The 12,255-nt window shown below is 42.0% G+C and overlaps 1 protein-coding gene across 2 annotated transcripts in view; it reads left to right on the top strand.

Annotated features, from left to right (window-relative positions):
- Nucleotides 1–3,798: 3,798 nt before the first annotated feature.
- The window catches only part of fto (FTO alpha-ketoglutarate dependent dioxygenase), a 117,432-nt gene continuing 108,975 nt past the window's right edge, over nucleotides 3,799–12,255 (top strand). For both annotated transcript variants that reach the window (XM_072380192.1, XM_072380193.1), the window contains exon 1: nucleotides 3,799–3,881. In XM_072380192.1, the coding sequence (XP_072236293.1) occupies nucleotides 3,804–3,881 (78 nt within the window). In that variant the 5' untranslated portion in view covers nucleotides 3,799–3,803. The remainder of the gene's footprint in view (nucleotides 3,882–12,255) is intronic.

Genomic DNA, 12,255 nt, shown 5'->3' on the forward strand with positions numbered 1-12,255 from the left:
CAGCGAGAGTAAGTAGCTAGCCTTCATTTCATATTAAAAACTCAGGGTCATGTGGGGTCAGGGTGCCCTGTGCCAGCGCTGAAACCCTTATTGGTTACCCCAATACCAGTTTTAAACATTTCAATTAAAGTATACACAGTTTACAGCAGCCTATATGAAATGTAGTTGCTGAGATTTGAAAAGAGAAACTATTATGTAAGAGTACAAGTGAATGCAGCATGAAATAACGTTCCCTGTGGGTTCATCAGCATACTGCACTGAGAGGCAATGATAACTATTACCGTAATCTAATGAGAGCTATTACTGCAACTCACAGAACCCCATCTGTAATAAAACCAGTCACAATATGTAACTCAGACCAAGTTAATCTAAAAATGGATGTAACAGAGCATTTTCTGAGTGTGATTCAATCTTTCACATAGAACACATATGTTATCATAATGTTAGCCAAAAGTGAATTTACTTGCTGAATACTTGCTTATCGCACTGAATAATCTGGAGGACTGGGCTGAGATTTTCATACTTATAAAAAAGACTGAGATGATATAATAGAGTGTTCAACCCTAGAACTAGAACAGCAATGTCAGACAGTGCTAGAAGATTGATTATTCAACAAGTGGATTAATGTACAGTTTACCTTACTGGAACATAGTACAACACAAAGTCTATGCAAAATAAAACTGCAGCCTTATGTGTCGAACTGGAACATATCTACCATACCTACCCCAACAAAATATTGCTGTCTTTCAACTTCACAGCTGTAATTGAGAAACTACGACATTTTGTGCTGGGGATCAACTTACTATTACCACAGGCTGCACATAAAGATGGACATAACCACTGTGATGTCACACATTGGCTTTTGGACTTCTGCTCTGAAGCTCTGATTTTAGCATAATCTATTACCATTTTGAATCTTTTTTTTAGCCAGAGGATAAGGAAATGAATTAAAGGAACAACCTATGCAGTTCTATTTGGTAGCTTACTTGTTACTCGTGTCTATGTCCATAATAAATGCATATTTCTAAGTCTTAAGACAACTGGATTATTGATTATATACATGCTATAAAGCCAACGCTGACTTTTGGAGGAAGAAAATCTGATACACTTTATTCATAATCTCACAACCTAGATAAAATTAGTACTTGTACTGCAGCATTCAGAATCATAATCTGTGAGTGGCCTCCCAGATAGTTATTGAGACATTCTGAAAATCAAGGAATATAATAGTAATAATGATAGTAAAACGCAAATGTTATAAGTAGACAGACTAGTTTTTTGCCACCAGTTTGAAATACAGTATGATATTCCTTGATTTGGACAATATTGTGTAGGTGAAAAATAAATCATTTTCTGCCTCCTCTGCACAACACAACATATAATACCTTGTTTGTATAATACATGCAATAATTCGATTGAAATTTTTTTCAAGTTGTTGCCGTTGCCTCACAATAAGAGGGTTCCTGGTTCGAATTCCGTCTTGGACCTTTCTGTGTGGAGTTTGCATGTTCTTCCTGTGTAAATGTGCGTTCTCTCTGGGTACTTCGACTTCCTCCCACCATCCAAAAAAAACCCATGCATGTTAGGTTAATTGATGTCTATAAATTGAGTGTGAGTGTGCATGGTTGTTTGTCCCGTTAGTCTCTGTGTGGCCCTGTGATGGACCAGGGATCTGTCCAGGGTGTACCCTGCCTCTCAGCTGGGATAGGCTCCAGCCCCCCTGAATTGCATTAAGCAGGTATAGACAATGGATGGATGAATAGAAGTTGTTGTTTGGTTAATGCCAGACAGTTTATTTGCTGGGAGTAGACTTCCCTGCTGTCTTCTTTATATACAAATGAGATAAAGGGTATTACCTGGTGAGCTTTAGAGTTGTTTGAAGGCAGATTTAGTTAGTTTTAGTGAGTACCAGGCTAGTGTTTCCTTCTTTTTCCAGCCTTAATACTAAGCTGAGCTAATGTTCTACTGGCTGCATTATCAAAGCTGTCTACTTTCAATATCAAATCTATAAAGTTCTGACATAATTCATTAGCCTAACAAATTTGAATGATATATGTTTTTTGAATAATTCAACAGGGCCCACTGAGCACCAATGATTCTTCTGCCATGGGGGCTGTGAGGGCTCTGACATCATCCCACCAGCAATGGAATCAGAAACCAAGCCTGTGCAGGAGTCATTGTACAAAGCATTGGGGCTGTCTTCCAGTCGAAGACCTATACATTGTGTTCACTCATAGAGCAACAGACCTTACAAAGTAAGCCAAAAATGTTGACGTTAACCCTAAAGATAACTGACAGTGGAAATATGTGAATGAAAGTTTAAGACATAAAAGGGACATATTGTAATGATGGATTGGGGTGCTAGGGGCTGCATGTTGGCAGATTTTGACATTGTAAGATTATGAAGAAGAAATTATTTACAACATCATAAGACTTTTTTTTCTCACAATAGTAACCCTAAAGAGGCTCCATGTGCAGGCATATGTCCAGCTGAAAAATCGTTGACATGCATGCACATGGATCTAGTTTTCTGAAAACGATTCCAAGGATATTTTACAAACATTTTCTCCCCTTGCAGGACCAAGACAGAGGAGAGGAAATGTAGGATATAAATAGGAATCAAAAGAGCCCCCATTTTTTTATTAGTTAAGGATGCCAGACGCACTGACATCTTTGAAAGTGGGAGAGCTTTTGAGCATTTTACAAGACAGGTGAAAGAAACATATGTGTTAAATCACAGTACCCCACTCACTTGGGTCAGCTCTGCCATAAAAGAAAAAAGATTACAAAGGGAAATAATGAAGACACTGATCAAAGTCTGTAATGGTAATATGTAACAGGTGTTTCAGGCCCCTGCACCGCCCTCCCATGACCAACACCACTCCATCCGTGAAACTCTCATGTATTTCACATGTGCTTCGATCGGAGCAACAGACAAAGCATATTTCAGCACTATTCAAACTATGTTATGGGCAGTCTGGTTTGACTCTTGGAGGGCATGTGCAGGTGATACACAAAGGCAGCCACACAGGCGCTGCACATTTACGGTGCACTTTCATGATCTGTGGTGAGTAGAAGAGGGCTGACGTAGTTGAAGCCCACAGTGATGGAAAAGCAGGCACCTGGATTTCGGATGCATGCAAAAGTTGAAAGAAGATTGGCGGGACTGAAACTGGAGTGTGTTGAAAGCATGACTGCTATTTTTACACAAAGTCAAAGATGAAAGTGGCTATGCTCATGATTGACAAAAAGCCAACAGAATATATTTAATATTCATGTTGAAAATAGGATCCTTTCAAGACAATATATTAACACCTTCTAGAAAATGTAAATAATACTAATATTAGTAGTAGGCTACTACTAAAACTACATCTACAAATCCTAATAATAACAATGATAAGAATACTGATAATAATGATGTAAACGTATTTCTCTTGCACAGATTTTATCTCGCCATTTTAGAGACCGTAAATATGACATCACTGATTTAAACATATTCTGAGAAGCCTGACTGCTCCGTACAGCACTATACCTGCGCAGCACCTGCGCAGTGCAACATCTAGAGCGTGTCGGAGCTGCTTCCGCCGCGCGTACTCCGTCTCTCTGGGACTTGTAGTTTCTTTCACTGCTTTTTTAGGATGCCCTGCTAAAAGTTTGCTAATGAAATGCTTCACACTTAAGCTGTTGACGATATGGATTTTACTGACATAAAATAAACCACTCACTAATATGTGCTCCGTCTTACACGGGAGAAGGTCGAAATGGCGTTTATTCGTGTACTACAACAACCAACATCGCCCCTAATGAAAGCGAGGCAGTGTAAACACAACTCCAGGAACATGAAAAGATCGGGTGACAGTGAGGGGGAGAAGAGAAGAAAGGTATTGATAGCGTTTTTCTCCGTTAGGTCTGGCATATTTGTAAGCCCTGTGGCTCGTTGAATGTCTAATGCTCCTTATGTAATGCTGCTGGCTGCATTTTGGAGGCTAGAGAGCCGGGAATGTCAGCGCATACCTCACCTTGCCTGTTTCCTTTATTGTGTTTTCCATTTTCCCCCCAATCTACCACAATGAAGAATTACAGATACATTAAAATGGTGTTTTTTTTAATCACCGAAAAACACTTCTGACAAGAAGCTGTAGGTTGCAGAACAATGTGTTGGCAACATGTTATATTGAGTGGAAATACGGTATGAATGACTATAAGCAACATCTGTGAAACGACTGCAACACAGTTACTGTAAGAATGTGCTATTAACATTAAAGTAAAAACATACGTAGAAAAGAAAGTTGTTATGCTGGGATGTTATTCTGGTATGAATCGGATATAATGAGTCAGTTTGTTGTGTTGCAGCATCGACGCAGCTCAGTGCAACAGAGACACAAATGGTAAAGTTAATGTGCAGATTTGGCAAGCAGCCAGGCCAGCAGTGTACAGCTGTTACAGCCTGTACTTCTGATACAGTGGATAATAACCTGTGCTCTGCCTGTATGAGAGAAACCATCATTTATACGCTTAATGTTTTCATACTGTTGGAAAATAATTCCCTCTCTTCAGATGCCAGTTGTGGAACTTAATACAGGGTCACATTGAGGAGATAGGTGTGTTTGTAACCTATGAGAACTGAATGCTAATGTTTCGGGATGACCTGGGTTAGATCAGACTTTCACTTACCATGAAATCGTAACTTGGCAGTCTGTGGAGACATTAAAGGAATGGAGGGAAAGACCTCTGCGGTACCCAAGGTGTTTCTGGGCTGTTGCACCTATATGTAGTCTCTCCTAACGTCTGTCTGTCTGCTTCTCCTCTTATCTCCCAACTTGGACGCTGTCTGCTGTGGCACATGTGTTTGGATCATGTTAGACAGCAGTGAAACTATGTAAGACGTGGTTCCTCCTGTTTATGAAAGCAGCCACGGAGGCCAGATGAGCGGCTCAGAGAAAGAACTCATTCCAGCTGGCCCTCAGGCAGTCAGGCAGCGCCGCACGGACCTAATGCCTTTGCTTCCTTTCTCTTTAGATAAATAAAAGGATGAGCAAGAGGAATTATAATTGCAAAATGACAGCATGACTATTAAGCAGCCAAAGAGGGAGCTGCTTGCACTTTGGCTAGTTTTCACAATTTCACTGGTTGTATGATGAAATAGCTAACTAATACTTTGGATGTGATGGCAGTCTTATTCAGTAACTGAGTGTGTTTTACAGTGCTGCACAAAGTGAGAGATGCATTATTGTGATGGGCGCACTGTTGTTCAAATAATGAAATGCAAGCCCCAACAGATTAGTGCCAAATGAACACACGGTCCTTGTAGAAAATCCTACCACGCTACGTCAGATTATCATTTACAAGTGGGATGCAGTCGACTCCCTGAATATACAGAAATATATGCTTTTAAAGAAAATAATATGAAACATTGGTCTTGGAGCCTTTTGGGCATCAACCAATCCTGTCGATTTTATGATTTTTCTTTCCATCAGACAGAATTCAATACATCATGAATGATGAAAGAAAAATTTGAACTTCTCTCTATGATCTCAAGTAGCATTCAACTTGTTATCTGATGAGTTGAACACATTTGAATATGCTTTATCAGTATTGTCATCACAGGATGAAATTCCACTCATGCCTTGGCAAGTGTGAAAACAGCACTGACCCTGTCCCTTAACCCGATGTTCTAATGCTGCCTTTGATGCAAGCTCACCATTTGGACAGTGATGACAAGTATGAAGTGCTGTGTCGAAACAGGAAGTGTGCGTGTTAGCGGCAGGCTAAGTAATGATCACACAGGGTCACCAGATGTTGTGAGGTCCTGGGCTCAGCCCAGCCCATTGCTTAGATCAGCCTCATTGCTTTGCTCCAGTTGTGGCACCTAGTGCAAGCTGTTTAGGGTATTTAATTTCTAAACACTCATTAAAATGGTTTGTGTTTCCCTTGGCAGTCCTGTTAAATTAACAGCTAGTGAGGTAAAAGCTGATTATGTAGCCACACGTCCAGACATGGTTAATCAATTCTCCCCCACAAAATGTTAGCTGCTGAATTAGTGTAAAGGAAACGATTTATGGCAACTAATGCCGATGTCCTGTCATGTCGAGCCTGGTGTTTTAGCAAGAGGGGGGTGTCAGATTCAGCACATTCAGCAGCTTTGTGCTCTGCCGGCCATCTTTTTCTCCCCCCTCCAAACCTAGCCTACATGCTGCTTGCTCTATTAATGAGCCAATAATGGAGAAATAGTGTTGGGTGCTGACATAAAACATGGGAATGTATACCTAGGGCTGAGTAGCACATAAGCTCCAGCAGAGCTAGATTTACACCAAGGCTCTGTGTAGAATGGTGGAAAGGGGAACACTCTGCATGGGGGCTCTCAGAGCTTCATCAGACCCCCGCTGGTCAGGCTGTGGAAAAGCCAGGGCTTAGAAAAATACGGCTGTGGCAGATAATGATACCATTACACTAATGGAGCTGGCAAATGAAGGAGAACCCAGATGCCCTGCTTTATTACCAGAGGGGGTCATTTCCTCGCTGCATTCCTAATGGCCTGAGCACACAGTATTGATCAGGCTATCATGCTGCTAATCCTCTACAGAATTACTTATCACTGCCTAGGTGTCGATCCACTGCATGCCCTGTGCTGGCCTAGCCGCTGGGTGGCTGCTGCTTGTCCGGCAGGGACCTAGTGGGCTGCCTACCCAAACATGATTTAGGGCCAAGAAGGGATGGCGTTTGGGAGGTCTTAGTTGATGGGCTGGTTAGTTCATTGTGTAAAAAAGGAGGCAAATGAACCGAACAGCTTTCATTTAATTAAGAAGCAGGCAATGATGTGGTTCCTCCCTCTTTATGGCCCTACTGGCCACTGTGAAGCTGAGGAAGCTTGGGTGTTGTTCTCAGTAATTGTGTTGTGCTGTAAATAAGAGCAGACAGCTATTCTGTCATCAACAGCATGAGGATGCCGCGACCACTTGGCCTGATTTGATTACCATGTGCTCTACATATTCACCTTGACACATTTGTTCCTTTCAGCCCATGAAATTCCCATCTCTCGTAGTGGTAACATAAAAAACTGATTTTTCACAGTATGCATCATTTAACATCACTTGGAATGGTGTACCCTGAGCCCATCATCAGTAGAAATTAATATGAGGGTGAGGACTTTTTGCCCAGGGCTTGTGACTTTCTGTATCCTTCGTCTTTTTACTGGGCCCCTGTGTGCATTAGCATCCTCGGGCCGTTGGAAGCGTGGCATCCCAGCAGCAGACCCCTCTTGTCACCTCTGGCCTCAGCTAATCAAAGAGTTTACCTTAAGGGGTGCATTTAGCCCTGTTAGTTAGCGCTACTTCAGTAGCCATAAAGATGTATTTATATATTTCCATCTGGAACAACCTGTCGCAGCTAAGGAAACGAGCTATTGATCCAGATATTTAGTCATTTCTTTCTGCGTGTGCCATCAATATTGTGCAAACATCCATCCAGGCGTCCATGTGAGAGTTGACCTCAGCCCTGGCCTTCGTTTGCGCTCCCATTGGAGCTCAATGATATACTATTATGAAAAGTAAAATCAATGAATGAATATGAAGTTTTGGTGTGTAATATAGCGCTGGCCTGCGGCCCCAGGTCTTTCATTGATCGGCTGTGTGCGCTTTGGAGGGGGCAGATTTTTCTGCTGCTGTGCTTTTCATCTACATGTCTTTACCTTGTCTTGCCTGTTTGATCTTTGCTCATATATTTGGATTGGCATGTTTACACAGTTTAACAAGTCTAAGCCTTTATTGAAATCAAACCATTTGCACTAAAATAGTTCCAAGGATGTCGTAACTTGGGTTAGCATTAAACTAATGTAGCAATAGATAGAATGCCAATGTGCTCATTTAAAAAAGAATCTCCTTTCAAATCAATAATAAAATGTGTGAGGCGTGGTGTATCTCGGATTTCACACCTTTTTCTTTTGGCCTAACGGATTTATTCTCAACAGACACTTCGGGGGCCCAAAAACTGTACAAAAAAAACCCCGCCTGCTTTGGCAATTTGAAATAGTAGAGAGTCAAGACAGAGCACAAGCAAATGTTCGATGGAGTGTGTGTGGTGTGCTATAGACATACAAGTCACATGAGTGTGTGGCCATGACTGATGTATGATTGCTCATTGTAGTGACAGTCAAAAGCACATTTCTGCATAATAAAAGCATGCGTTTTACATAATATAAGCAGCGCATTTTGCAGGTCAAATAATATGTGGATTTGAATGCTATTAATAATTTTATTTGTTTATTCGTCATATTTCCCACTGGCAATTTCGGCTAAATATATCGGAAGCTGCTGGACAACAACCTCGGATACCTTCCACAGCAGGCCCATAACAGCCGATGTAAACTCTGGAAAGTCAGAATCTTTCAAGTGGATGATGGAAGAATTAATTACGTAGCTATGTGTTTGTAGTGTACATTCTTTATTTTCTTATTAAATGTCTTAGAACCAGTGGGTTGCTGGAAAGATGTGAGGTAATCTACCAAGCTGCTAATTATCAACACACACTGTGGCTTCTTATGATTAGTGGGAAAGACCACGCGTGTCACTGCATTTCTAACACCAGTCCATGTTGAGTACATGAATTTATATATGACGTTAACATTTGCATGTGGAAGGATATCAAAGGTCACAGCACACTGCGCTGTCAAGGCATGATATTTTGAGATATTACAGTTTGCTGTGACTCGATGACTGAATACTACATTGACTCAAAATAACCATCTGAGGGCCATCTGTGAGATTTCTGTGAGACACTTACTGCCACCGGATGATAAGATGATATGAGACACAGTCCTGTTTTACCCGCTGTGTAGGTATGCTTATTTTAAATTTTCCTGGAGAACATTATCCATCTTACTCTGTATCAGTACTTCGCCTGCTCTTCTATTTTAAACATCTACTAACTACATGGTTTTGTTGCATGCTAGAAGTCACGAAGATTGTCCAAACCGTCGGTGACAGCTTATGTGTTTGACAGTCCCTACCGAAGCACCTCATTGTAGCGTTAAGGCTTTAGCCACACAACTCAGTATATTTGCAAACAAGGCAGCGATTTGGATCATGGGAACTGACCGACCAGATCAGCCGTCAGGTTCAATGACTTTCCATCAAGAATGACCTGCCGAAGTAGGGTTCATCTGTCATGCATATGTCCTGTCACAAGAGAGCCATAGAATAATCAGTTAGATCAATAGATGGTGGTGGCTCATTGGACTTGTGCTGAATAAACATGGGAATGACCCGCTCACCTCATACACAGAGGCAAGAGCCTCTGGAGGGTTCATTAGCCGCTCAAGGCTATGATCCAAGTCAGTTGTTGACTTTCATTTCTGTTTCTTTGGTATGATGATGGTGTGTGTGTGTGTGTGTGTGTGTGTACATGTATAGTCTGTGTTTGGATGGATGTAGTGCCAATACTCGCACAAAGAGAAGTTGTCTTTCAGGAGTGTGTTTTGAGGCTGTTAGTGTACGGATATGTGAGATAAGTTGTCTTTTAGGAGTGTGTTTTGAGGCTGTTAGTGTACAGATATGTGAGAGAAGTTGTCTTTTAGGAGTGTGTTTTGAGGCTGTTAGTGTACAGATATGTGAGAAAGAAAGTATAAACCTTCTCTATTCCAAGGTTGTTTTTTTTTTAAATCATCTGGTTCTTACCAGTTTTTAAAATGAGGTAATAACAGCCACAGAGGAACAGCAGCACAGTAAAACCATGTCTTTATTTATTTGGAAAAAAAAAAAGCTTGTACAAAAGGCAGAAGCTGTGTGTGGAAATCTAAGTGCATCCCACGATTAAGTGGCTTGTTGAGCGAGCATTGGCAGTAAAAACTCAAAGTAATAATTTTGGCTCAGTCTTCCCTACAGCGTTGCGTTCAGTTCCTTGGTGTTTAGGGCATTCACTGAGGCGCAGCTCTCTTTAGCAACGTCAGTCGGGTCGTGGTCTGTACTTTGACTGGGTCATTGCAACATCTTCATCCTTTTCTTTTTCAACCATTCTGTTGAAGAGTTGCTGCTGTGTTCAGGATCATTTTCCAGTTGCATGACGCAGTCTCGGCCAACCGCTGCGTTTGGTTCTCACCGAATGGGACGCGGTGCATGATGGCCAAACCTCTTCACATTGGTTTTGTCTGCCCAGAAGATGTTGTTCCAGAAGTGTTGAGATCCGTTCAAATGCAATTTTATAAACCTAAGCAGTGCTGTTGTGTTCTCATTCGAGAAGTTTTCTCTTGGAAACTTTTCTAAACGAGCCATTCTTGTTCCCCTGAAAGCTCCAGACAGGCACACTGCATACATCACTGCTTTTAATAATATAATATTTGTTTAGCATAACCTAATAGTTTTGTTCATTGTGTCCTGATAGTAAAACTTTAAACTTGAAAGAGGATGTACCTCTTTTTTAAATGACCACGGGTTACATTATAAAACCATGAATACTGAAATAATTTACAATTACCAATGTAATGGTGCACCAATTAGTGACTTATTCACTTTAAAGAATAAGGAAGAAATATCAGTAATAGTCAGTGCTCCCCTTAACACATCCTAGCTGCCCTGCTTTTTGCTTATTTTGGCTCTAATGCCAGTAAGAACTTTTTCCAGGTGGTAAAATGCCTCGCATCTGACAGAGCCTTGTTCGTGCTGTTTATTTGTGAAACTTATTTTCCTTTGTAATGACTCACCTTTCTAATAAAATAAACGTACCTACTGGTAACATCTGGTTTCAATGGAAGGCCCAAAACCTTTCATTCACAAAAGCTGCAGGAGACCAGGTTCACAAGATGCTGTAAACGGTAACTGTTAATTTGTACATCATAAGTTCGTTTCCATAAATGTGAGCAGTGAAAGTGTGTTAAAATACCTGGCACAGGGATTCCCTCGCTCAGCCAGAGACAGAGTAAAGCGCTGTTATTAGCTTAGCCTGTTGTCGGACTCCGCTGCTCAACAACCACCGCCAGTGTTTTCCTCCTGTGCATACAAAGGTAACGTGTTGTAGGTTGTTACTCTGGTGATTTATTGGATGGATGGCGTCAGGCTTGAGGGGCGCTCTGTCTTCTCCTATGTAAAATTAGCAGAGAGCAAACGAAACATGAAAAAACAACTCTTCCTTACTTTTTTTTTATCACCCAAACAGACCTTACAGATACTGAAATTGTTTTAAAGACATTTTTATTTGCCAAACCTTTGGCTAACTGCTTCCATTTTAGGACATTTGTAACCACATGAACGTCCATTGCGGTGTAGGTGTCCTGGTTATCCTGGATTTGCCTTCTTGGAGTTTTCTTTTTTTTCTTTTTGTACAAAGTATTTACTCCGTATCAAGTCTTTGAGAACTGTCTGCTCACTTCAGGTGGGCTGTTCATGTCTCAGTGATTCCTTCTCTGAGTCCTTGTGTGTTTTTTCTTCATCAGTCTAACTTTTTCTTGCATATGCGAAAGAGCCAAAGACAGCTTGACTGGCATGCTGTCAGACAGGCGATGCCTTTCCAGTGGTGGAGCATCAGCCCTTTTCCTGAGAGCTTGAATGCGTGAGTGTGTGTGTAGGGAAAGTGTGTGTGGGGGGGGGTGTTGTCAGGACGTGACCAGCACACTTTGCATGTTCTTCCTGAGACAGGTGCTCCTGGGCGAGCACTGGTGCATGACAGTTGCCTTTCATTGCTGTCTTCTCTGCACTTAACCCCTGACCAGCCCTCCCTTCTTCCTCTGGCTCCTCATCCTCTTCTCCTCTCTCCTCCCTCCTCTTTTTCCTCCACATCTGACCTCTTCTTACGGCTCTTCCCTCGGCCGTCCTGAGTGATGGACTGGGAAAGCTAGCGGGCGGCTCGCGCTTTGTATGTGGTGGTGGTGAGGTGCGGCCGGCTTGTCACAAGCCTAACACTGTCAGGCTGTGGAAATTCAGCTGTCCAGACCAAACTGCACAAACATCCGCTCATTTCCACACACGCGTGCACCCACACCGCAACTTTTTGTTCACCAGTCCGTAATTCCATCCACTGGCGCTGTCAAGCACTTGATCAAACGTGCATAAAGAAAGGAGCCCCTTGGCTGATTCCCATCCTCTCTCCTCCCAACATAATTTAGGCAGATTTTCCCTCTTCTGCCTGTTTCTTCAACTCTGTTTATTCAGATGAGCCTGTCGAGGGGGCAGCGGGTCACATCCACTTGCCTGGCTAAAACGGTCCTGAATTGAGGGTTGTCTCCAGTGAGATGGAGAGAGAAAAACACAAGGAGGGGTTAGGAAGGGC

Source organism: Leuresthes tenuis, unplaced genomic scaffold, assembly GCF_036924035.1.
Source record: "Leuresthes tenuis unplaced genomic scaffold, fLeuTen1.0.hap1 SCAF_2, whole genome shotgun sequence".
Taxonomy (NCBI): domain Eukaryota; kingdom Metazoa; phylum Chordata; class Actinopteri; order Atheriniformes; family Atherinopsidae; genus Leuresthes; species Leuresthes tenuis.